Genomic DNA, 25282 nt, shown 5'->3' with positions numbered 1-25282 from the left:
TCCAGAGTAGTGATGCTGGTCGGTTGAAGAGCATGCATTTCGTTTTACTAGCATGCTAGCATAAGAGAAGTTGGATGCCACGTAAGGAGTGTTGTATGGCATTGAAGCTCATTTGGAGGTTTGTTAAAAGTGTCCAAAGGGGAAAATGTATACAGAATGGTGTCGTCTGTGTTGACGTGGATCAAAGATTCACCCGCAGCAAATAAATGGTATAATTGATGTTATAAACTGGGTGGTTTGAGCCCTGAATGCAAGTTGTCTGACAGCCGTGGTATATCAGACCGTATACCATGGGTATGACAAAACATTTATTTTTACTGCTTTAATTACGTTGGTAACCAGTTTATAATAGCAATAAGGCACCTTGGGGATTTGTGTTATATGGCCAATATACCACGGTTAAGGACTGTGTCCATGCACTCCGCGATGCATCGTGCTTAAGAACAGCCCTTAGCCATGGTATATTGGCCATATTCCACACCCCCTCGTGCCTTATTGCTTAAATACTGTATATTACTTTAGTATGGTTACATTTAATTTGCTCTGTTTACGCAGTGTCTAGTCATTGTGCAAACGCACGGCAGCTTTATATTGCTATAGAATGTTTACAAATCAAATTTATTTATATAGCCCTTCGTACATCAGCTGAAATCTCAAAGTGCTGTATAGAAACCCAGCCTAAAACCCCAAACAGCAAGCAATGCAGGTGTAGAAGCACGGTGGCTAGGAAAAACTCCCTAGAAAGGCCAAAACCTAGGAAGAAACCTAGAGAGGAACCAGGCTATGTGGGGTGGCCAGTCCTCTTCTGGCTGTGCCTTACAATACGTCATTCCCAAACATTTTATGAATTTATGATCACTAAGATATGGTCATTTTCAAGTTCTCACTTGTCAGAAGATATAAACGAAAAAGGGGTCACTCTTCCTGGGGGTGTATATCAACAGATTTTAATACCAAGGCTAATCAGAAGCCTGCGTCTTAGCTTATTTATCTTTGGGGTGTAATCAAGCTTAGCAGAGTCAATCATCTAGCTGTTATCAATAACAGACACTGTTAGTGTTATATACCTTTGGTTGGCCCGTTTGAATAGGACAAGAAAGCTTAAAGGTGCAATAAGTTAGATTTTCATGCCCAAATCTTCCAATATATTATATGTAAGTAGTCACTAGTAGCTAATGTGGCTCAAGCTAACCACTAGCTAAGGTCAATGGAGAAAGAGTACCTTAAACTAGCCACCAGCTACCGCACAGTTTGTAAACACATTTTTGTGAGACCTTTTGGCTGCTTTTACACAGGCAGCCCAATTCTGGTCTTTTGTCCAATTGTAGGCAAAATAGCTGATCTGGTTGGTCAAAATACTAAACAGTGGAAAACGATCCAAATTGGGTTTCCTGTGTAAATGCAGTCTTGTTGTTTCAAATTTCATTCAACAACTGGAACCACTAATGGAGGGAAGTAGGCAGTCAAACTTCCACTCCTGCTGGAGCTAGCTACTTAGTGGTAGTTATTTGTTCTAGCTAGCAGATGGTTGCTAAGTATGCTTACTAGTCATATAAAAACATATCCACAAGGGTATATATTAGTGTCAACTACTGATAACATTAGCTAGAAAACTGATTGACTTTGCTAAGCTTGGCAACAGCTGTCCATTCCCAGACAAGGTAGGACAGCAAGCAAAAACAACAAGCATTCTGTACATACATAATAGCAGTGCTTTGTATCAATCAATTACATTGTTGGATTGTAGAGCAATCAAATTAAACCAAACCATTGAGGGACTGGGTTCATCTCAGACCTGGCTCACAGTACAGCCGGTGAGGTAACCCATTTCAGCATGTTTGTCTAAAGTGGAGCATTTGTTCTAAGTCGTGCATAACATACATTAGGCCCAGACTCATTTCAGAGCCGGCTGACAGCACACAGCTGGTGAGGTAAGCTATTTCAGCATGTTTGTCTAAAGTGGAGCATTTGTTCATTTATAATAAGTCATGTATAATATACATTAGGCCCAGACTCATCTCAGACCCGGCTCACAGCACACAGCTGGTGAGGTGAAGGGTTGAGGGTGAACCCCACGGATGGTGTGAGGTCCAGATCATCCTCTGTTACTCCAGGAGGAGGAGAGAAATGAAAGCGCTGCAGGAGGGAGGTGAAGAAGAGGAAGAGCTCCATCCTGGCCAGACTCTGCCCCAGACACACCCTACGACCTGGAAGAAGATAAAATGAGGAAGACAACATATAACAATTAGGTCTACATAGATTTCCTACAGTTGACATAAATTGTACACACATTTCCATACCATAAACTCTCCCTGGGTCAAAGTAATTTCCCAAACTCTTAATTTTAGAGTATCATAGAAGGATTCACTTACCCAGTCAGTATGGATACAGAAACAGTGGAACTCACCTGCAGAGAAGGGCATGAAGGCATCCCTCTTGGTGAATCGACCTTCCTCATCCAGAAAGTGGGCGGGGTTAAAGGTGTGTGGGCTCTCCCATTCGCTTCCGTCTTGTAGGACAGACGTCAGTAGAGGAAACACAAGCGTCCCCTTCTTGATGAAATATCCCTGGAAGGTGATGTCTCGGCTGGTGGTGTGGGGGATGGCAATGGGTAAAATGTTGGCCAGTCTCTGGGTCTCATGGATCACTGCATCAGTGTAGGGCAGGTTCTTCCTGTCCTCTGCTAAGGGCTGACGACTTCCTATGACGCTGTTGATCTCCTCCAGGACCCGGTCTGAGATCGAAAGGAGGGAGGACCAAAGTTACTACCCTCAGAGAAAATGTCATCTTAATAATCTTTACCCTGGAGATTTTATAATTTAAACAAGATGGCTTGATAACTTCAACGGGGCTCCATGTGAACGATACCTTAACCTACGTACCAAAGCAGTCAACTTTTCTGTACAGTTCAAAGTTTTCACACTTAATGTATAACACCTTTTGTAAAACAGTAGTCCCACTTGTACTCAAGACACTTTTTGCCAAACAGTAGACAATAAGACAAAGTAAATTGTATACATCACGTCCAACAACACTGTTAATGGTAAAAGATATGGGAGTACTTGTTATTGACTGTGATATTAATTTAGTTTTGTTTGACATTCTGTACACAATAGGTTTGTGTCCTGTGCAGAGAGTTGTGTCTAGTGTTTTGCCAAACAGTGCTTATCAATTGCATTTAATGTGAAACAATGATAAATGACATACTGTTGTGTATAAAAGGGGATTGTTTTGGCCACGTGGATCCCAGTTTTTGCAGGTAGTCTTGTTATTTTGATGGTTGTATTTTAATTTTTAGGGTATCTTTAGTTCTGATGGCGCCGACAGAGATGGCAGCATCGCAACTAGCTCTTAGGAAACTGCAGTATTTTGTTTGTTTATGTACTATTTTTTTTACAGAATTAGCTCTAGAATTGTTTTCTGCCATTACATACAGCTGGGAAGAACTATTGGATATTAGAGCAGCGGTAACTCACCAGAACTACCAGCATCACGAGGATTACGACCTGGAGCAGATCCTTTGTTTGCTCTCCCTAGAGCAGTTGAACTTATTCCAGAGGCTGACCCAAAACAATGCGGATGGAGGAGAGGTACTCAGGGTGGTCTTCTGGTCCAACTTAGGAAGCATGCACATCACCCACCACTCCTGAGTATTTTACTCGTTAATGTCCAATCGCTGGATAATTAAGTTGACAAGCTCAAGGCGAGAGTTGCTTTTCAGAGAGACGCCAGGGATTGTAACATACTCTGCTTCACGGAAATACGGCTCTCAAGATATTCTGTCTGACTCCATAAAGCCAGTTGGGTTCTCAAAGCATCGTGCCGACAGGAATAAACATCTCTCCGGGAAGCAGAAGGGTGGAGGTATATATTTTATGACTAACGACTTACGGTGTAACTGTGATAACATACAGGAACTCAAGTCCTTCCAAACTAGAATATCTCACAATCAAATGCCGACCGTCTATATCCTCCACTCAAGCAAATACCACGACGGCCCTTAAAGAACTTCAATGGACTTTATGCAAACTGGAAACCACATATCCTGAGGCTGCATTGTTTGTAGCTGTGGATCTTAACAAAGCAAACTTGAAGAAAAGGCTTCCGAAAGTCTATCAACTCTATGTACTCGCACGGCTAAAACTCTCAACCACTGTTACATTACCTTACGGAATGCATAAGGCCCTCCCCCGCCCTCCATTCGGCAAATCGGACCATGATTCCATCTTGCTCCTCTCTTCGTATAGGCAGAAACTCAAACAGAAAGCACCCATGGTAAGGACTATTCAATCGGTATCCACGCTTCCAGATTGTTTTGATCACGCAGACTGGGATATGTTCAGAATAGCTTCAGATAATAATAAAACTCATTCACCGTATTGGTAAATGTGTCTATCGGGAAGTGAATAGAAGAGGTTGTACCCACTGACTATTAAAACCAACCCCAACCAGAAACCGTGGATAGATGGGAGCATTCGCTCAAAACTGAAAGTGCGAACCACCGCATTTAACCAGGGAAAGACTGGGAAAATGGAAAAATACAAACAGTGTAGTTATTCCCTCAGCATAGCAATCAAGCAGGTTAAACGTCGGTATTGGGACAAAGTTGAGTCTCAGTTCAACAGCTCAGACACAAGACATATGTGGCATGGTCTACAGACAATCACGGAAAACCAGCCACGTCGCGGACACCGACGTCTTGCTTCCGGACAGACTGAACACCTTCACTCGCTTTGAGGATAATACAGTGCCACTGACACAGCCCACCACCAAGGACTGTGGGCTCTCCTTCTCCGTTGCCGATGTGAGTAAGACATTTAATCGTGTTAACCCTCGCAAAGCTGCCAGCCCGGATGGTATCCCTAGCCGCGTCCTCAGAGCATGCACAGACCAGCTGGCTGGTGTGTGTACACAGATATATTCAATCAATCCCTATCCCAGTCTGTTGTCCCCACATGCTTCAAGAAGGCCACCATCTCTTTCTTAGGTACAGGGACAAAGGTAATTTAACTAACTTTTGCAGCGTAGCACTCACCTCTGTCATCATGAAGTGCTTTGAGAGACTAGTCAAGGATCATATCACCTCCACCCTACCGGCCACCCGAGACGCACTTCAATTTGCTTACCACCCCAATAGATCCACAGACGATGTAATCGCCACCACACTGAACACCTCCCTAACCCATCTGGACAAGAGGCAAACCTATGTAAAAATGCTTTTCATTGACTATAGCTTAGCATTCAACACCATAGTACCCTCCAAGCTCATCATCAAGCTCAAGGCCCTGAGTCTGAACTCAGCCCTGTGCAACTGGGTCCTGGACTTCCTGACGGGTCGCCCCCAGGTGATGAAAGTAGGAAACAACACCTCTTCGCTGATGCTCAACACTGGAGCCCCACAAGGGTGTGTGCTCAGCCCTCTACTGTACTCCCTGTTCACCCATGACTGCTTGGCCAAACATGCCTCCAACTCAATCATCAAGTTTGCAGATGACACAACAGTGGTAGGCTTTATTATCAACAATGATGAGACAGCCTACAGGGAGGAGGTGAGGGCTCTGGGAGTGTGGTGCCAGGAAAATAACCTCTCACTCAACATCAATAAAACTAAGGAGATGATCATGGACTTCAGGAAACAGCAGAGGGAGCAACCCCCTATCCACATCGACGGGACCTCAGTGGAGAAGGTGGAAAGATTTAAGTTCCTCGGCATACACATCACTGACAAACTGAAATGGTCCACCCACACAGACAGTGTGGTGAAGGCAGTGCAACAGCGCCTCTTCAACCTCAGGGAGGCTAAATAAATTTGACTTAACACCTAAAGCCCTCAAACTTATACAGATGCACAATTGAGAGCATCCTGTCGGGCTGTATCACCGCATGGAATGGCAAGTGCACCGCCCACAACTGCTCCAGAGAGGTGGTGCTGTCTGCCCAACGCCTTACCGGGGGCAATCGTCCCGCCCTCCTGGACACCTACAGCACCCGATGTCACAGGAATGCCAAAAAGAACATCAAGGACATAAACCACCCGAGCCACTGCCTGTTCACTCCGCTATCAGCCAAAAGGCGAGGTTAGTACAGGTGAATCAAAGCTGTGACCGAGAGACTGGAAAAACCACTTCTATCCCAAGGCCATCAGACTGCTGTCATGACGTTAGCCTCTTTGAGTATAGCAACCCCATCCCTCTCTCCCTGCCTCCCCCCTTTCCTCCTTCAACTAGGCTGCTGTGGTCAGAGGTCGTAAATTCCTGAGAAGACCTCATGGACACACAGTTATAGAGAGTAGTTTTTCATGGAGACAAAGGAAATCCTTCCACCTCACAGAACTTGAGGTACGAACAAAGTTCATGTTCCGGAGAAAATGTAAAAGATCGGTGAAGAATCCAGCTACGAACTAGTCCATTTGTCACAACTTGGGAAGGTCATGGGAGACAGTGTGGCCACATTACCATAATGCTGTTTATATAATAGCCCCAGATATAAGGTTTACATCTAATTGTTGTATAAGATGAATGAGTGAGTATGATACTGTTTACACAATTTTACAATGTGATTTTGGACTGTTTAATGAAGAAAAACTCAAAAAGGGAATTGGATTTGAACTAAGTCAGAGGACCGCCCCTGAGCCCAGTTAGGGTCAGACATCCTGGGACAGCCCTTTTCTCCCTTTCCGAATAAAACCCAACTTTGAGAAATTATCACCAGACCATGTTTTTCTCCATTAGGGGAGGACAAAGGTTGTAGACCATTGCTGAATATTTTAACCATACCACATGGTTAAACTCTTAGACTATCGATACCGACAGAATGAGAACAAGTCTTTGATATTAATTACTAGTCTGCAGCTAGGAATTCGGTGTCATTGAACGCGAAGAACGACAACAGCCGAAACATCCATTCTATAACGACTGTCACGTTGAGGGAGACGGACAATTCTACGAAAGAGACAAACTTTTAACCAGCGATCAAGACGACACACTGAGCGTAAATATATATATTGATTGCAATTGTTCCCGAATGAGTGAGCGTTCATGTGTAAAGTATTAGCATTTTAGTTGTTGTAATTATCACTCTGTAGTGACTTCTTGGTCGACCCCCCCCCCCCCCCCCATTTCCCCTTTGTCTAACAAGCCGCCATGCTGGTTCAGCCCACTAGGGCACATTTTCCTATCATTACATTTACCTTTGTTTGTTTGTTTATGCATTTCTGTGAATGACTTAGTAATAAATAAATTATTTAAGACAGTTGATGTATGGATGACTCATAGTGAAGACTGGGTTCGTGCAGATAACCAACCATTTACAACGTTTGGAATGAGACTAACTTGTGGTAAAGTAAATAATTCATTAATTCGAAGACTAATTGATCAGATAAAATACTTATTTTCCACCATAATTTGCAAATAAATTCATAAAAAATCCTACAATGTGATTTTTCTCATTTTGACTGTCATAGTTGAAGTGTACCTATGATGAAAATTACAGGCCTCTCTCACCTTATTAAGTGGGAGAACTTGCACAATTGGTGGCTGACTAAATACTTTTTGCCCCACTGTACACCTCTAGGAGACAGAACGCGTCTCCTTCCTGGGCGGTATGACGGATAAGTGGTCCCATGGTGTTTAAACTTGTGTACTATTGTTTGTGCAGATGAACGTGGTACCTTCAGGCGTTTGGAAATTACTCTCAAGGATGAACCAGACTTGTGGAGGTCTACAATTTTTTTTCTAAGGTCTTGACTGATTTCATTTGATTTTCCCATGATTTCAAGCAAAGAGGTACGTAGTTTGAAGATAGGCCTTGATATACATCCACAAATGCACCTACAATTGACTCAAATGATGTCAATTAGCCTATCAGAAGCTTCCAGAGCCATGACATCATTTTCTGGAATTTTCCAAGCTGTTTAAAGGCACAGTCAACTTAATGTATGTACAATTTTGACCCACTGGAATTGTGATACAGTGAATACTAAGTGAAATAATCTGTCTGTAAAGACTTGTTGGAAAAATTACTTTGTCATGCACAAAGTAGACGTCCTAACCGATTTGCCAAGACTCTAGTTTGTTAACAAAACATGTCTGTCGTGGTTGAAAAACTAGTTTTAATGACTCCAACCTAAGTGTATGTAAACTTCTGACTTCAAATGTATGTTATGAAACTGTTAGATATCACTTGTTAGATATTACTGCACTGTTTGAGCTAGAAGCACAAGCATTTCTCTACACCCACAATAACATCTGCTAAACACGCGTATGTAACCAATAACATTTTATTTGAATTAATGTATTGGCTCTTTTGAGAAGGCAACTACACTGAACAAAAATGCACCTTCGATGGCCACTGGTACGCTGGAGAAGTGTGCTCTTCACGGGTGAATCCCGGTTTCAACTGTACCGGTCAGATGGCAGATAGTGTGGGCTTCATGTGGGTGAGCAGTTTGCAGATGTCAACATTGTGAACAGAGAACCCCACCGCCACCATGGGGCAATGGTATGGACAGGTATAAGCTACGGACAACGAACACAATTGCATTTTCTTGATGGCAATTTGAATGCACAGAGATACCATGACGAGATCCTGAGACCATTGTCGTGCCATTCATCTGCCGCCATCACCTCACGTTTCAGCATGACAATGCACGGCCCCATGCCGCAAAGATCTGTACACAATTCCCGGAAGCTGAAAATGCCCCAGTTCTTCCATGGCCTGCATACTCCCCAGACATGTCACACTTTGAGCATGTTTGGGATTCTCTGGATCAACGTGTACGACAGCGTGTTCCAGTTCCCGCTAAAATCCAGCAGCTTTGCACAGCCATTGAAGAGGAGTGGGACAACATTCCACAGGCCACAATCAGCCGCTTGTTCAACTGTCACACTGCATGAGGCAAATAGTGGTCACACCAGATACTGACTGGTTTTCTGATCCACACCCCTACCTTTTTTAAATGTCTCTCTGACCAACAGATGCATATCTGTATTCCCAGTCATGTGAACTCCATAGATTAGGCCCTAATGAATTTATTTCAATTGACTTATTTCCTTATATGAACTGTACTTCAGTAAAATCTTTGAAATTGTTGCATTTATATTTTTGGTCTGTGTAAATTTTTAAAATGCATTTAAAAAAGCAACTGAGTTCTGTGTCTTGAAAATCTAAAACGATGTTCCAAAAAATGCTTAAAATAAGGAAAAGCTGCACACACAAAAATATACATCTGTCGAAGCTGGAGGCTGGGGAAGTCAAGATGGAGGCTGGGGAAGTCAAGATGGAGGCTGGGGAAGTCAAGATGGAGGCTGGGGAAGTCAAGATGGAGGCTGGGGAAGTCAAGATGGAGGCTGGGGGAAGTGCATTATTTGTTCGACATTGAAGGATGTTTTTGCAAGTGTCATTTTCTGAGAATCTTTCTGAAGACTTTTTGCAGACAATTTCTGGAGTCGTTTTTTTATTTGCCTTTCTGTTCTAATAATAAATATTTGTATTGTGTATTCTACTCCAATCACTGTCTCCTTCCAGGTATTTGCGCCACTCTTCTCCCTCCCAAGTTAAGAACCTGTTGTCCTCTATGGCTACGGTATCCTTTATTGCCACAAATACCACACCATAGTACAACTCCATTATATATCTATCACTCTGCTGCCTTACACATGTAGATTATCCCAATGAGAAAATCTGGTTGAAATGTCATCATTTATTTACATTCATGTAGATTACAGCTTAATTCACAGTGTTCAAGCATTTGAAACAAACTATAAACTGGTCTGTGGTTCAAGTGGGCAATTTGGAAATGTTTACAGCAAGTAACACCTTGATTGTCTTGCATTACTACAATCACTTGCAATGTCTGTACAAAGGTGTGTGTCTGTGTGCTCATTGATGCTTACCCTGTATAAGGGGGTACTTGACCATTAGCATCAACAACCAGCGTAGGGTTGTCCCTGTGGTCTCTGTACCAGCAGAAAACAGGTTGGCCACAGAGGATATCAGGTTGTTGTCATGGTAGTGAGAGTTCTTGTTGCCAGATTCCTTATACATACAGAAAAAGCATTTTAAAAGGGGAGAAAATATTTGTTTTCCCCTCAAAAGTCTTGGTCTAGCAGTCTTTGCATTCTTTTTCGAAGGTCAAAAATGTGCTTTCAAAAATGTGTTTTTACATATAACTTCTACACACATTTTACATACAAGGTGTAGCAGTCTTAGCTGCAGCCTCCAGAACACATACTCTGAGTGTACAGAACATTAAGAACAAATGCTGTTTCCATGGATTAGACCAGGGTGCAACTCAATATTAGGAAGATGTTCCTAGTGTTTTGTACACTCAGTGTATACCGCAGCAGCCTGGGCCCAATGCCATTTCAACATAATCTCTCCTATATTTTCTCCATTCTCTATCACATGGGCCATTTACCCATTCTCAATGCCCACTAAATTCCTAGGTGTTATTCATTCAAAGAATTAAAATGTTTTATTATTGGGGGAATAGATCAGCTTTAATATTGCAGATGGAAGCTACAATCTATCAATGTAAATGTCAGCATAATTTCCAATCCCCCATATTGTTTTTGTAAATATGAACAGTGCATTCGGAAAGTATTCAGATCCCTTGACTTTCTCCACATTTTGTTTATTTATAGCATAATTGTAAAATTGATTACAGAATTTTTTTCCCTCAATCTACACACAATACCCCATAATGACAAAGCAAAAACAGGTTTAGACATTTTTACACATTTATAATGAAATAGAAAATGGAAATATCACATTTACAGGGCTGAGATTCATTCCTACTACACCGGCTTCGATGCGCGTCTTATTTGGCAGGGCTTGCAAACTATTACAGACTACAAAGGGAAGCAGAGCCGCAAGCTGCCCAGTGACACGAGCCGACCAGACGAGCTAAATAACTTCTATGCTCGCTTCGAGGTAAGCAACACTGGGGCATGCATGAGAGCATCAGCTGTTCCGGACGACTGTGTGATCAAGCTCTCCGTAGCTGACGTGAGTAAGACCTTTAAACAGGTCAACATTCACAAGGCTGCGGGGCTAGATGAATTACCAGGACGTATGCTCTGGGCATGTGCTGACCAACTGGCAGATCTCTTCACTGACATTTTCAACATGTCCCCGATTGAGTCTGTAATACTAACAGGTTTCAAGCAGACCACCATAGTCCCTGTGCCCAAGAACACTAAGGCAACCTGCCTAAATGACTACAGACACATAGCCTTTTCCCATCTGGACAAAAGGAACACCTACGTGAGAATGCTATTCATTGACTACAGCTCAGTGTTCAACACAATAGCAGCCTCAAAGATCATCACGAAGCCAAGGATCCTGGGACTAAACACCTCCCTCCACAACTGGATCCTGGACTAACTGATGGGTCGCTCCCAGGTGGTGAGGGTAGGTAGCAACACATCTGCCACGCTGATCCTCAACACTGGAGCCCCTCAGGGGTGCGTGCTCAGTCCCCTCCTGTACTCTGTTCACCCACGACTGGTGGCCTGGCATGAATCTAACACCATCATTAAGTTTGCAGATGACAACAGTAGTAGGCCTGATCACCGACAACGACGAGACATCCTATAGGGAGGAGGTCAGAGACTTGGCCAGGTGGTGCCAGAATAACAACCTATCCCTCAACGTAACCAAGACTAAGAAGATTATTGTGGACTACAGGAAAAGGAGGACCGAGCATGCCCCCATTCTCACATCAACGGGGCTGTAGTGGAGCATGTTGAGAGCTTCAAGTTCCTTACTGTCCACATCACCAACAAACTAGAATGGTCCACACATACCAAGACAGTCATGAAGAGGGCACGACAAAGCCTATTCCCCCTCAGGAAACTAAAAAGATTTGGCATGGGTCCTGAGATCCTCAAAAGGTTTGACAGCTGCAACATCGAGAGCATCCTGACTGGTTGCATCACTGCCTGGTACGGCAATTGCTCGGCCTCTGACCGCAAGGCACTACAGAAGTTAGTGCGTACGGCCCAGTACATCACTGGGGCTAAGCTGCCTTGATTTGATTTGATTTACAGTGGCTTGGAAAAGTATTCACCCCCTTGGTAGTTTTCCTAATTTGTTGCTTTAAAACTTGGGACGAAAATATATTTTTTGGGAGGGTTTGTATAATTGAATTTACACAAGATCTATCACTTTGAAGATGCAAAATATTTTTTGTGAAACAAACAAGAATTATTACAAAAAAAAAGAACTAGAGCGTGCCTAACTATTCTTCAAGGCGAAACTGCTCCAGCTCTTTCAAGTTGGATGGGTTCCGCTGGTGTACAGCAATCTTTAAGTCATACCACAGATTCACAATTGGATTGAGGTCTGAGCTTTGACTAGGCCATTCCAAAACCTTTAAATGTTTTCTCTTAAACCACTCGAGTGTTGCTTTAGCAGTAGTTCTAAACTAGAAAACAGGCATTGTAGACAGGACAGGAGCAAGAGGGAAAACTCTGGTAGGTATGAATAAAACAAACTGGCAATAGACAAACAGAACACAGGTATAAATACACAGGGGATATTAGGGAAGATGGGCGACACCTGGAGTGGGGGTGAAAAATCAGGTGAAAGACAGGTGAAAGATCAGGGTGTGACAGAAGCTGGTTGAGAAAATGCAAAGCTGTCATCAAAGGCAAAGAGTGGCTTTTTGAAGAATCTCAAATATGAAATATATTTAGATTTGTTTAACACATGATTCCATATGTGGTAGTGGTAGTGTATATGAGAGAGAGCAAGTGAGCGAGAGAGCTTTTTGAAATACATTTTCTTTTATTGTTTCCCCTAACCCTACCACCCCTCCCCTAATTGAAGTAAATTAATGGACAACAACACTCGAGTGTTGTAAACACAAACACTCTATCATTTTGTTTCCTTGATAGCTACCTACACAAATAGCTAGCTAGAACAAAGTGTTAATAATACTTCCAGCTTATACAGTACATAATATCTACATTTTATGGACACAATGTATTTTAAAAATAGTCATATTTTGTTTGTTTTTAATCCTCTCCTTCAGCTACCCTCAAACCCACCCATCTATCCCTGAAGACCATTCAGTTTGATTTATATTTGCCATATATTTCTAACTGTGCTGTTTCACAAACGTTCTGAACCTATATACATTTTACCAACACAGTATATTTTACATGAGTTATCTTGTTTTTAACTGTAGTGAGATTTCATACCTCCAGGGTTTGCTTTCGGACGAGGAACGAGTCCACAAAGCCTCTACACATGTGAGGGTTGAGAGTCTCCTTCAGCCCCCGCACCAGCTCCTCCATCTCCTTCTTGTTGTTCTCAATATTCTTCAACAAAAGCTTCTTGCTTTTCAGCCAAGGGCCCAGCCAGGGGAACATGTTGTACAACTATCTCCCCGTAAACATAAAGTTAAGCATGAATTACCCTCTTTTAGTCTAGTACAAATTTGAATAATTATTTAATTAAGTGTGACCAGTTTGCCATTATTCTCTGAGTGAGAAACAAATTAAACATAATGTACCTGTATTGAAACGGAGCCACTAATTCGGAGGTTGTCGTTGGCTCGTTTTACAGTGGCTTTGAACTTGGGGTCAGAGTATTCAAACCTGCTGCCGTACACAATGTTGGAGATTATGTTGGAGACAGCATAATTCAATGGCTGGGACGTGTCGAATGCTTTACCTGTTACAAAGGACATCAGAAATTGAATTAGCAAACCTAGGGGGGGGGGGGAATTATGTAACCTGTTTTTTGGTTTTCAAATCAGAACTACAAATTCTTACCCTTGTGATTTTCAAACACTTCAATCAGGTAGTGAGATTCCTCTAAGATTTTCTCTTCAATTCTTTTTTTGCCCATCCCAAAGTCTCTAAGGTTTGCCAGGGCAAAGCGCCTCATCTCTGTCCATGATTCGCCATTGGCAAACAGAATACCTACCAGTATTGAAAAATAATATTGTTCAGGTGTCAGGAATGAATCATGTAAGGAGAAAATAAATTTGTCAACTATTTGGGTCTGTTGTTGTAGCACCAAATATACTTGCTTGACAGAATATTGTCTAGAATGCAACCGTTAATCAGATTACAAGTTTCACATATACTACATTACCATGTCCATTGGTGAAGTCATAGAACACAGGAAGCATGCCCCTGTCCCCAAACTCCTCTGCATGGTTGACCAGCGCCTGATTGACCGTCTTGTATCCTGCCAGGATGACCACTTTTGTGGGTCCAAAATGAACCGTGAAAACAGACCCATATTTCTTGGACAGCTGTAGAACATAAAATAAGACTAAATGCATGGTTTATTAAAGGTCCAGGACAGTGAAAATCATGTTGTTGGTCAAATTGGATGATATTTGGATGTAACTAGTTCATAGCAGTTTGACCCAAGAATGAAAAAGTATTGTAGCTGGTACATTGGAAAAGCTGATAAAGTTACTGGTCCCTTCCCCCCATGTCAAACACTTAGATTCATGAGGCAGGCATTACCTCTGGCTTTATGCCATGTCACGTAAAGCCGGAGATGTTAAACACCAATGGTAGAGTCTTATAATATTAACTAATTTAAATATGTTACACCTTAAAACCATCATCACATGTACGCATCATGCGGCTTTGTTTACAAACAGTAACATAGCTTAAGCGGAACTTGGCAGAACTAAACTGGTAACTAAGCCCTTTTTACCTGCGTTGTGACTTTTAGCTAGCAAACTACTTACCAGAATTCCAAGTCAGTGTTAATTTAACTACACTGATTTCCAGAAAATGAAGACAAACAGCATTGGCTGCACCGAAAGTTATGACCATGTCAAGCGAGTGCAGTGCACATTTTGAGCTAAGTTGCTTTATCAATTGGGGAGAACATTCAATGGGTCTTGTCAGGATGCTACTCCTGAAGACAGATGCTATACCATCATTGACAGTGGATCTTTCAAGTGCAGTCCATAATGTAGTCTGATGCGGTTGCTGTAACTGTTTTGACTTGTGAACGGTATATTTTCTGTTACACACCTGATAGGGATGGAAGAACAAAAACCATATAGACTAAGACTGAGAACTGCCAACATACAGCTGACATGAAGGAATGTTGTCTTCAAAAGGAGTATAGTCAGGAGAGCAACTTTGGTTAGGCTACTATGGTGACCATAGGTTAGGCTACTATGGTGAGCGAGCCTTTTCATTTTCAATACGTATCGATTACCCATTTGTCTCTGCCTGCAAATTGTTCTCCTAAAAAGGTAGACTGTAACTTATAGGACTATGCAAAACGTAGCAAGTGTCGCTGTCATTGTTGCTGCTTCCAGTTCAGTAGCCATACCTGTGAGATCAGGTGCGCATGTGGTATCAATTAAATAGAGTAGGCTATAGCCGGTGATTGTCACACAAGTAAATGTAGGTCTCATGGTAATGGAGGTTCATTAAGATAAACCCATTTACCATATCCTGCCTTCCACACAGCCTATAATTCACTGATGCAGACCTTTGGAACATCTACATTTTGAAAAAGTCTAATAAATCCATGTAATATAGCCTACACCTTCACAATAAATCCATTATCTATTTTAAAACAGGTCTAAAGAAACATGAATAAAATGTAGTCTATTTCAGAAGAACAGATTAGCATACTCTGAGTTGTCCTTATGTTAGGCCCTGTTATGGCTATGCCATATGGCTGTGGGCTCACTAGTTCATTTAGCAGACAAGATTTACTTAGAATTCCAAGGCATTATTTTATAATATGTTATAGTATAAAGAATACAACTGAACAAAGCTATATTCTCCAAACGATTTGAGGTAGTGCACACGTGGATATTCTGTGTTGAGCGGTTAACATAGAAATAGCTACTCCTATATGCTTCATTTAGATGTTCTTTAGTTGTTCTACAAAACGTTGTGCTATATGTTTTGATTTTTAATACGGTAAGGCTGCATGATGACTGATGATTTGAAAAAAGGTGCTTGAAGGGCATGACCTCTGCTTTGTGCACATTTCATTAATCTCTCATTCACAATTTGACAAGCACTTGATAATGCCTTGAATTTCACAGCGGCATCCCCTTTGTGGCTGTAAAGCACCCTAAAAATTATCCATGCCTTTGTTGTGCCCTTCTGAGTGCTGCATGCTCTCCATCCCATCACGTGTTCGTTCGGGTCTTTCTCACAGGCTAGATGTTGGAAGAACTGTCCACATTTACTTTTCGTCAGCCAACAAGATGAGTAGGCCTAACGAACAGCAAAAGCACTAGCCTATGTCAATCTACTATCCCCCATATTACAAAAGTAAACCTATTCTATATACGAGAAATAAGTATTCCGGACAGTTGTGGGATGCAATAGATCCCAAATTAATACAACCACTAACATTAAACTTTTTTTTTTTACGCAATGTGGCTGACGCAACAGATCAGAATGTTTACCTTGAAATGTTAAACCATTAGGCTATTTCTTCACATTAGAAGCACAGCAATGCTGTTCCTCCTTCACTCACACTGTCAAACATACCCTCGTAAAACTGCCTATTCTACCGATCCTCGACTTCGGCGATGTAATTTTCAAAATAGCCTCCAACACTCTACTACGCAAACTAGATGCAGTCTATCACAGTGCCATCCGTTTTGTCACCAAAGCCCCATATACCACCCACCACTGCGACCTGTATGCTCTAGTCGGCTGGCCCTCGCTACATATTCCCACTGACCCTCGCTACATAGCTACATAGCTACTGGCTCCAGGTCATCTATAAGTCATCTATAAGTCTTTGCTAGGTAAAGCCCCGCCTTATCTCAGCTCACTGGTCACCATAACAACACCCATCCGTAGCACGCGCTCCAGCAGGTATATCTCACTGGTCATCCCCAAAGCCAACATCCACTTTGGCCGCCATTCCTTCTAGTTCTCTGCTTCCAATGACTGGAACGAATTGCAATTTTTTTTTATATATAATAATAAAAAATATATATATATAATAATTAAAAAAAAATATATATATATATATATATATATAAAAATGAATTGCTGAAGTTGGGGAATTATCTCCCTCACTAACTTTAAACATCAGCTATCTGAGCAGCTTACCCATCGCTGCAGCTGTACATAGCCCATCTGTAAAAAGCCCACCCAACTACCTACCTCATCCTCACATTGTTTTAATTTCCTTTTTTGCACACCTGTATTTCTACTTGCACATCATCATCTGCACATCTATCACTTCAGTGTTAATTTGCTAAATTGCAGTGTCAAGTGTGATGCAGTGTCAAGTGTGCTCCCTCTCTCGCCTCTAGGTCATCAGGCTGCTCATTATCCCTCACACCTGTCACCATCGTTGGTTTTCCAGGACCAGATAGGCTACACAAGTGGCACACATTGAGTTGTAATGACTCCAGTGATATCGCCATTTCCACATATTTATTGTATCAAAATGGTAGCCTATAATGGCATATACTTGAATAGGCTGAATGGCCAACAGAGGCAAATGTATCATTCTCCATATTTAATGTCAGTTTCATTGAGGATTTCTCTAAGCAGTCAACATTAGAATGCAGTTTAAACCCCCTCTGAGTCGTTTTCCAGTGCTTCGTCTCCATTATTTCTTGATGTATCCAGGCTGTATCACAACCAGCTGTGATTGTGTGTCCCATAGGGTGCTGTCATGTATTGTCATGTTGTGTCTTGTTTCTGTCCTTTCCCTTCACCCTGTCTCCCTCTGCTGGTCGTACTAGGTTACCGTTTCTTCCCCTCTTTCCCCCAGCTGTTCCTTGTCTTCTCTGACTACCTCATTCACCCCTTTTCCCACCTGTTCCCTTTTTCCCTCTGATTAGGTCTCTATATCTCTCTCTGTTTCTGCTCCTGTCTTTGTCGGATTCTTGTTTGTGTTTCATGCCTGAACCAGACTATCGTCATGTTTGCTGCAACCTTGTCCTGTCCTGTCGGAATCTGCCGGTCCATCTGAGCCTACGTTTGTTTTGTTATTAAAGAAGCTCTGTTTACGTTAATTCGCTTTTGGGTCCTCATTCACGCACCTTAACAGAAGAATCCGACCAAGAATGGACCCAGCGACTTCGGATCCTCTCCACTCAGCCGTCGAGATCCAGGGAGCGATGCTAGGCAGACACAAGCAGGAATTGTCTGCTGCTCGACATGCCGTTGAGACCCTGGCCACCCAAGTCTCCAACCTCACAGAACAGGTTCACCATCTCCGCCTCGATCCACCGGCCACTTCCAGGGCTTTCGAATCTCCGGAGCCCAGAATCAATAACCCGCCGTGTTACTCTGGGGAGCCCACTGAATGCCGCTCGTTCCTCACCCAGTGTGATATTGTGTTTTCTCTCCAGCCCAACACTTACTCCAGGAGCACTGCTCGTGTCGCCTACGTCATATTTCTCCTTACTGGACGGGCTCGTGAGTGGGGCACGGCAATCTGGGAGGCAAGGGCTGAGTGTACTAACCAGTATCAGGACTTTAAGGAGGAGATGATACGGGTTTTTGATCGATCTGTTTTTGGGGAGGAGGCTTCCAGGGCCCTGTCTTCCCTATGTCAAGGTAATCGATCCATAACAGACTACTCTATTGAGTTTCGCACTCTTGCTGCCTCCAGTGGCTGGAACGAGCCGGCTTTGCTCGCTCGTTTTCTGGAGGGTCTCCGCGCAGAGGTAAAGGATGAGATTCTCTCCCGGGAGGTTCCTTCCAGCGTGGATTCCTTGATTGAACTCGCTATTCGCATTGAGCGACGGGTTGATCTTCGTCACCGAGCTCGTGGAAAGGAGCTCGCGTTCTCCGTTGCCCCCCTCTCCGCATCACTACCATCTTCCTCTGCCGGCTCGGGTGCTGAGCCTATGCAGCTGGGAGGTATCCGCATCTCGACTAAGGAGAGGGAACGGAGAATCACCAACCGCCTCTGTCTCTATTGCGGTTCTGCTGGTCATTTTGTCACTTCATGTCCAGTAAAAGCCAGAGCTCATCAGTAAGCAGAGGGCTACTGGTGAGCGCTACTACTCCTGTCTCTCCTTCAAGATCCTGCACTACCTTGTCGGTCCATCTACGCTGGACCGGTTCGTCAGCTTCCTGCAGTGCCTTAATAGACTCTGGGGCGGAGGGCTGTTTTATGGACGAGACCTGGGCTCGGGAACATGACATTCCTCTCAGACAGTTAAGGGAGTCCACGGCCTTGTTCGCCCTGGATGGTAGTCCTCTCCCCAGGATTCAGCGTGAGACGCTACCTTAAACCCTCACTGTTTCTGGTAATCATAGCGAAACCATTTCTTTTTTAATTTTTCGTTCACCTTTTACACCTGTTGTTTTGGGCCATCCCTGGCTAGTTTGTCATAATCCTTCCATTAATTGGTCTAGTAATTCAATCCTCTCCTGGAACGTCTCTTGTCATGTGAAATGTTTAATGTCTGCTATCCCTCCTGTTTCCTCTGTCTCTTCTTCACAGGAGGAGCCTGGTGATTTGACAGGGGTGCCGGAGGAATATCACGATCTGCGCACGGTGTTCAGTCGGTCCAGGGCCACCTCTCTTCCTCCACACCGGTCGTATGATTGTAGTATTGATCTCCTTCCGGGAACCACTCCCCCCCGGGGTAGACTATACTCTCTGTCGGCTCCCGAACGTAAGGCTCTCGAAGATTATTTGTCTGTAGCTCTTGCCGCCGGTACCATAGTCCCCTCCTCCTCTCCCGCCGGAGCGGGGTTTTTTTTTGTTAAGAAGAAGGACGGGTCCCTGCGCCCCTGCATAGATTATCGAGGGCTGAATGACATAACAGTGAAGAATCGTTATCCGCTTCCTCTTATGTCTTCAGCCTTCGAGATCCTGCAGGGAGCCAGGTTTTTCACTAAGTTGGACCTTCGTAACGCTTACCATCTCGTGCGCATCAGGGAGGGGGACGAGTGGAAGACGGCGTTTAACACTCCGTTAGGGCACTTTGAATACCGGGTTCTTCCTTTCGGCCTCGCTAACGCTCCAGCTGTCTTTCAGGCATTAGTCAATGATGTCCTGAGAGACATGCTGAACATCTTTGTTTTCGTTTACCTTGACGATATCCTGATTTTTTCACCGTCACTCCAGATTCATGTTCAGCACGTTCGACGTGTCCTCCAGCGCCTTTTAGAGAATTGTCTTTTTGTGAAGGCTGAGAAGTGCTCTTTTCATGCCTCCTCCGTCACATTTCTCGGTTCTGTTATTTCCGCTGAAGGCATTAAGATGGATCCCGCTAAGGTCCAAGCTGTCATTGATTGGCCCGTCCCTAGGTCACGCGTCGAGCTGCAGCGCTTTCTCGGCTTCGCGAACTTCTATCGTCGTTTCATCCGTAATTTCGGTCAGGTGGCAGCCCCTCTCACAGCCCTTACTTCTGTCAAGACGTGCTTTAAGTGGTCCGTTTCCGCCCAGGGAGCTTTTGATCTCCTCAAGAATCGTTTTACATCCGCACCTATCCTTGTTACACCTGACGTCACTAGACAGTTCGTTGTCGAGGTTGACGCGTCAGAGGTGGGCGTGGGAGCCATTCTTTCTCAGCGCTCCCTCTCTGACGACAAGGTCCACCCTTGCGCGTATTTTTCTCATCGCCTGTCGCCGTCGGAACATAACTATGATGTGGGAAACCGCGAACTGCTCGCCATCCGCTTAGCCCTAGGCGAATGGCGACAGTGGTTGGAGGGGGCGACCGTTCCTTTTGTCGTTTGGACTGACCATAGGAACCTTGAGTACATCCGTTCTGCCAAACGACTTAATGCGCGTCAGGCGCGCTGGGCGCTGTTTTTCGCTCGTTTCGAGTTCGTGATTTCTTATCGTCCGGGCTCTAAGAACACCAAGCCTGATGCTTTATCTCGTCTCTTCAGTTCTTCAGTAGCCTCCACTGACCCCGAGGGGATTCTCCCTGAGGGGCGTGTTGTCGGGTTGACTGTCTGGGGAATTGAGAGGCAGGTAAAGCAAGCACTCACTCAAACTCCGTCGCCGCGCGCTTGTCCTAGGAACCTTCTTTTCGTTCCCGTTCCTACTCGTCTGGCCGTTCTTCAGTGGGCTCACTCTGCCAAGTTAGCCGGCCACCCTGGCGTTCGGGGTACGCTTGCTTCCATTCGCCAGCGTTTTTGGTGGCCCACCCGGGAGCATGACACGCGTCGCTTCGTGGCTGCTTGTTCGGTCTGCGCGCAGACTAAGTCCGGTAACTCCCCTCCTGCCGGCCGTCTCAGGCCGCTTCCCATTCCCTCTCGACCGTGGTCTCACATCGCCTTAGATTTTGTCACCGGACTGCCTTCGTCAGCGGGGAAGACTGTTATTCTTACGGTTGTCGACAGGTTCTCTAAGGCGGCTCATTTTATTCCCCTTGCTAAAGAGACGGCACAAATCATCATCGAGAATGTTTTCAGAATTCATGGCCTTCCGTCAGACGTCGTTTCGGTCAGAGGTCCGCAATTCACGTCTCAATTTTGGAGGGAGTTTTGCCGTTTGATTGGGGCTTCCGTCAGTCTCTCTTCCGGCTTTCACCCCCAGTCTAACGGTCAAGCAGAACGGGCCAATCAGACTATTGGTCGCATCTTACGCAGTCTTTCTTTTCGCAACCCTGCGTCTTGGTCAGAACAGCTCCCCTGGGCAGAATACGCCCACAACTCGCTTCCTTCGTCTGCGACCGGGCTATCTCCTTTTCAGAGTAGCCTCGGGTACCAGCCTCCGCTGTTCTCATCTCAGTTCGCCGAGTCCAGCGTCCCCTCCGCTCAGGCTTTTGTCCAACGTTGCGAGCGCACCTGGAAGAGGGTCAGGTCTGCACTTTGCCGTTATAGGGCGCAGACTGTGAGGGCTGCTAATAAGCGTAGAACTAAGAGTCCTAGATATTGTCGCGGTCAGAGAGTTTGGCTCTCCACTCAGAACCTTCCCCTTAAGACCGCAGCTCGCAAGTTGACCCCGCGGTTCATTGGTCCGTTCCGTATTTCTCGGATCATTAATCCTGTCGCAGTTCGACTTCTTCTTCCGCGATATCTTCGTCGCGTCCACCCGGTCTTCCATGTCTCCTGTGTCAAGCCGGTTCTTCGCGCCCCCGCTCGTCTTCCCCCCCCCCCCCCCCCCCCCCATCCTGGTCGAGGGCGCACCCATCTACAGGGTCCGTAGGATTCTGGACATGCGTCCTCGGGGCCGTGGTCATCAGTACCTAGTAGATTGGGAGGGGTACGGTCCTGAGGAGAGGAGTTGGGTTCCCTCTCGGGACGTGCTGGACCGTGCGCTGATCGATGATTTCCTCCGTTGCCGCCAGGTCTCCTCCTCGAGTGCGCCAGGAGGCGCTCGGTGAGTGGGGGGGTACTGTCATGTATTGTCATGTTGTGTCTTGTTTCTGTCCTTTCCCTTCACCCTGTCTCCCTCTGCTGGTCGTACTAGGTTACCGTTTCTTCCCCTCTTTCCCCCAGCTGTTCCTTGTCTTCTCTGACTACCTCATTCACCCCTTTTCCCACCTGTTCCCTTTTTCCCTCTGATTAGGTCTCTATATCTCTCTCTGTTTCTGCTCCTGTCTTTGTCGGATTCTTGTTTGTGTTTCATGCCTGAACCAGACTATCGTCATGTTTGCTGCAACCTTGTCCTGTCCTGTCGGAATCTGCCGGTCCATCTGAGCCTACGTTTGTTTTGTTATTAAAGAAGCTCTGTTTACGTTAATTCGCTTTTGGGTCCTCATTCACGCACCTTAACAGGTGCGGCGCACAATTGGTCCAGCGTTGACCAGGTTTGGCCAGTGTAGGCCGTCATTGTAAATAAGAATTTGTTCTTAAATACTGGTAGGTATTCAACTGACTTGCCTAGTTAAAAACGTATTAACACGTTTTATGGACAAAAAGGGTTGGAAATAGGTGTCTCCATAATGACTATTTAAATAGCTTTCCTACAACTGGTAAAAAGATGTCAACGTGCACTGCTCTCTTAGCTCAGACAATAACTGCAGTGCTCTCTCAACATCCCTCTGGCCCTCCCTTTGGGGGCAGGAGGGGGGGGTGGTAAGTGACAGAATTAAGTGTGGCTGTGTGGCGACAGACATAATAAAAAAAATACAAGCGACAGATGGGATTTTCTAGAGTGCCTGCCCCAGATACTTTCATTAGAGACAATGTTTGTTTTTTCGCATTGTTGGTAATTTTGTACATAATGTCCTGCTCCCGTCTCTTATGCCTGAAAAGAGCTTAGGTATATCAGAACAGCGATTTCTCACCTCGAACCGGACGCAGATTTTAGTGAAGAGAGCACGACAACATCTTTCCCTCTCAGGAGACTGAAAATATTTGGCATGGGTCCCTAGATCCTCAAAAGGTTCTACAGCTGCACCATCGAGAGCATCCTGAATGGTTGCGTCACCGCCTGGTATAGCAACTGCTCGGCATCTGACCATAAGGTGCTACAGAGGGTAGAGAGTACGGCCCAGTACGTCACTGGGGCCAAGCTTCCTGCCATCCAGGACCTATATACTAGGCGGTGTCAGAGGAAGGCCCAAAAAATTGTCAAAGACTCCAGACACCCAAGTCATAGACTGTTCTCTCTGCTACCGCACGGCAAGCAGTATCCGAGCGCCAAGTCTAGGAACAAAAGGCTCATTAACAGCTTCTATTTACATTACCCCCCCCCCCCCCCCCTTGTTTTTACACTGCTGCTAATCACTGTTTATTATCTATGCATAGTCACTTTACCCCTACCTACATGTAAAAATGACCTCGACTAACCTGTACATTGCGTCGGTACCAGTATCCCCTGTATAATGCCTCGTTTTTGTTATTTTGTTGTGTTACTTTTGTTTATTTAGTAAATATTTTCTTTACTCTATTTCTTGAACTGCATTATTGGTTAAGGGATTGTAAGTAAGCATTTCACAGTAAGGTGAATGAATGAAGAGGAGGGAGTAAAATGTAGGCAAGTAATAAACATTTCAGAACTACTAGTCGAATAGGACATGGGAGAGATGACGAATTTTGTTTGAACTGCTGATTGTCCCTTTAACTAAGCTCTAAAAGCATCTAGAAGTTATTCAAAATAAATCCACCAAACAGACTGTGGAGATCAGTGTGTGACTTAAAACAATGCAGGTTCTACGAAACGCCCTGTGAAGTAAACTATGCATGAAATGAAAATACAAAAACCTGAGCTAAAGGTTGTTGGAAGCAGTTCTGTAACAAATAAAGTATAATTCTATGTTGACACATATCTTCAGGAGTGATATTGTTGCAATATAAGTTGGATTAAAGTATGTGTGAGCTATTTTGGTGAGTTGTTTGGTCTGTGACAAGAAAACTATTAAGATAGGGGTAAAAACACACACAACAATCCCTTTTAACATTTATGACAGATACGATTTTCAAGCCAAATGCCTCTATTATGTGAGTGAATGCACGGTGGTCATCATTTCACCTGTATTATTTGACAACACTTAACATTTAAAAACAACTGAAATGGAACATTAATGGAGGAACATTCTCTGAAAACATTCATGAACTCAGAGCGAGTGTGGAAAGTAGGGCCACATCAAAATAAAAACATTTTAGAGGGCTCCTGTGTTGACAAAAGCTATTGCTAACTGGTTGAAACACCATGTACTCAACATATTGCTTTGACAATACATGCCTATTGAAACTAACTGGAAGTTTTATACCTGCTAAAATACCAACATTTTGAAAATATTTAGCCAGATAAAACAATGTCACAGATCATATCAACAACCACAACATAGTTTAATCTCAGGACTTCCTCTCACCTCACAGAGGCTGCGATAGGGCCTCTTGAGATCCAGCTGGAGCATGTTACCAAGCAGGGGCAGAGGCCTGGGTCCTGGAGGCTGCTTCCCCTGTTCCTCAGAGTTGGAACCAGAGGAGAGGCGGTAAAGGGCCAGCAGAAACAGCAGAGCCCCCAGCAGTGTCACTGTGCTCGATGTCTGTAGAAGACATTCTAAAAGAGACATCTTCAAACAGCTCTAACAGGGCTAAAAATAGTGACTACTTCCTGCTCATTGATCTGCCTGCCAATGGAGGCTCACCTTTTATAGAGCATGGAACAGCCTCAGGGGAGGGACTAAACATTCTGAAAAAAATTTGCTCTTATCTATGCGAAGGTTACTCGTCCTATGAGGAATTCCCATAGTTTATTAGACCATGATCAACACTAGATACAAGAAGGCAAGTGTAAAAATAAACATTTACAGACCTTTGAGGTTTGACTCTGTTAACCACCATCTTTTGAATATCATTTAGCAACTATTAGATGCATATTTCCAAATCTTTTTTCACAAATGCACACATTTTGGGGGCTTTCACATTTGACACTTTAG

General features: G+C 44.2%; 1 protein-coding gene across 1 annotated transcript; it reads right to left on the bottom strand.

Moving 5' to 3' along the window:
- Positions 1–963: 963 nt before the first annotated feature.
- Positions 964–24952, bottom strand: LOC110486985 (cytochrome P450 2K1-like). Its single transcript, XM_021558866.2, has 8 exons — positions 24713–24952; positions 14107–14269; positions 13782–13931; positions 13520–13680; positions 13206–13385; positions 9894–10035; positions 2408–2734; positions 964–2207 (listed from the first exon to the last, which is right to left on the bottom strand). The coding sequence occupies exons 1-8, from the start codon at positions 24914–24916 to the stop codon at positions 2020–2022; spliced, it is 1515 nt and encodes a 504-aa protein (XP_021414541.2). The 5' UTR covers positions 24917–24952; the 3' UTR covers positions 964–2019.
- Between the last annotated feature and the right edge of the window lie 330 nt (positions 24953–25282).

This window comes from Oncorhynchus mykiss, chromosome 13, assembly GCF_013265735.2.
Source record: "Oncorhynchus mykiss isolate Arlee chromosome 13, USDA_OmykA_1.1, whole genome shotgun sequence".
NCBI classification, from domain to species: Eukaryota; Metazoa; Chordata; class Actinopteri; order Salmoniformes; family Salmonidae; genus Oncorhynchus; species Oncorhynchus mykiss.
Note: the sequence above shows the minus strand (reverse complement) of the source record. Positions and strands in the feature narration are given on the sequence as shown.

Bases quoted from the DNA above. Each gene is read 5' to 3' on its own strand.
- LOC110486985 (XM_021558866.2), bottom strand. From the start codon at position 24,916: ATGTCTCTTTTAGAATGTCTTCTACAGACATCGAGCACAGTGACACTG. The intron at 13,932-14,106 runs GTAATGTAGTAT...CAATACTGGTAG, and splicing joins TGACTTCACCAATGGACATG to GTATTCTGTTTGCCAATGGC. The intron at 10,036-13,205 runs GTATGAAATCTC...TGTATGTATAAG, and splicing joins TCCGAAAGCAAACCCTGGAG to GAATCTGGCAACAAGAACTC.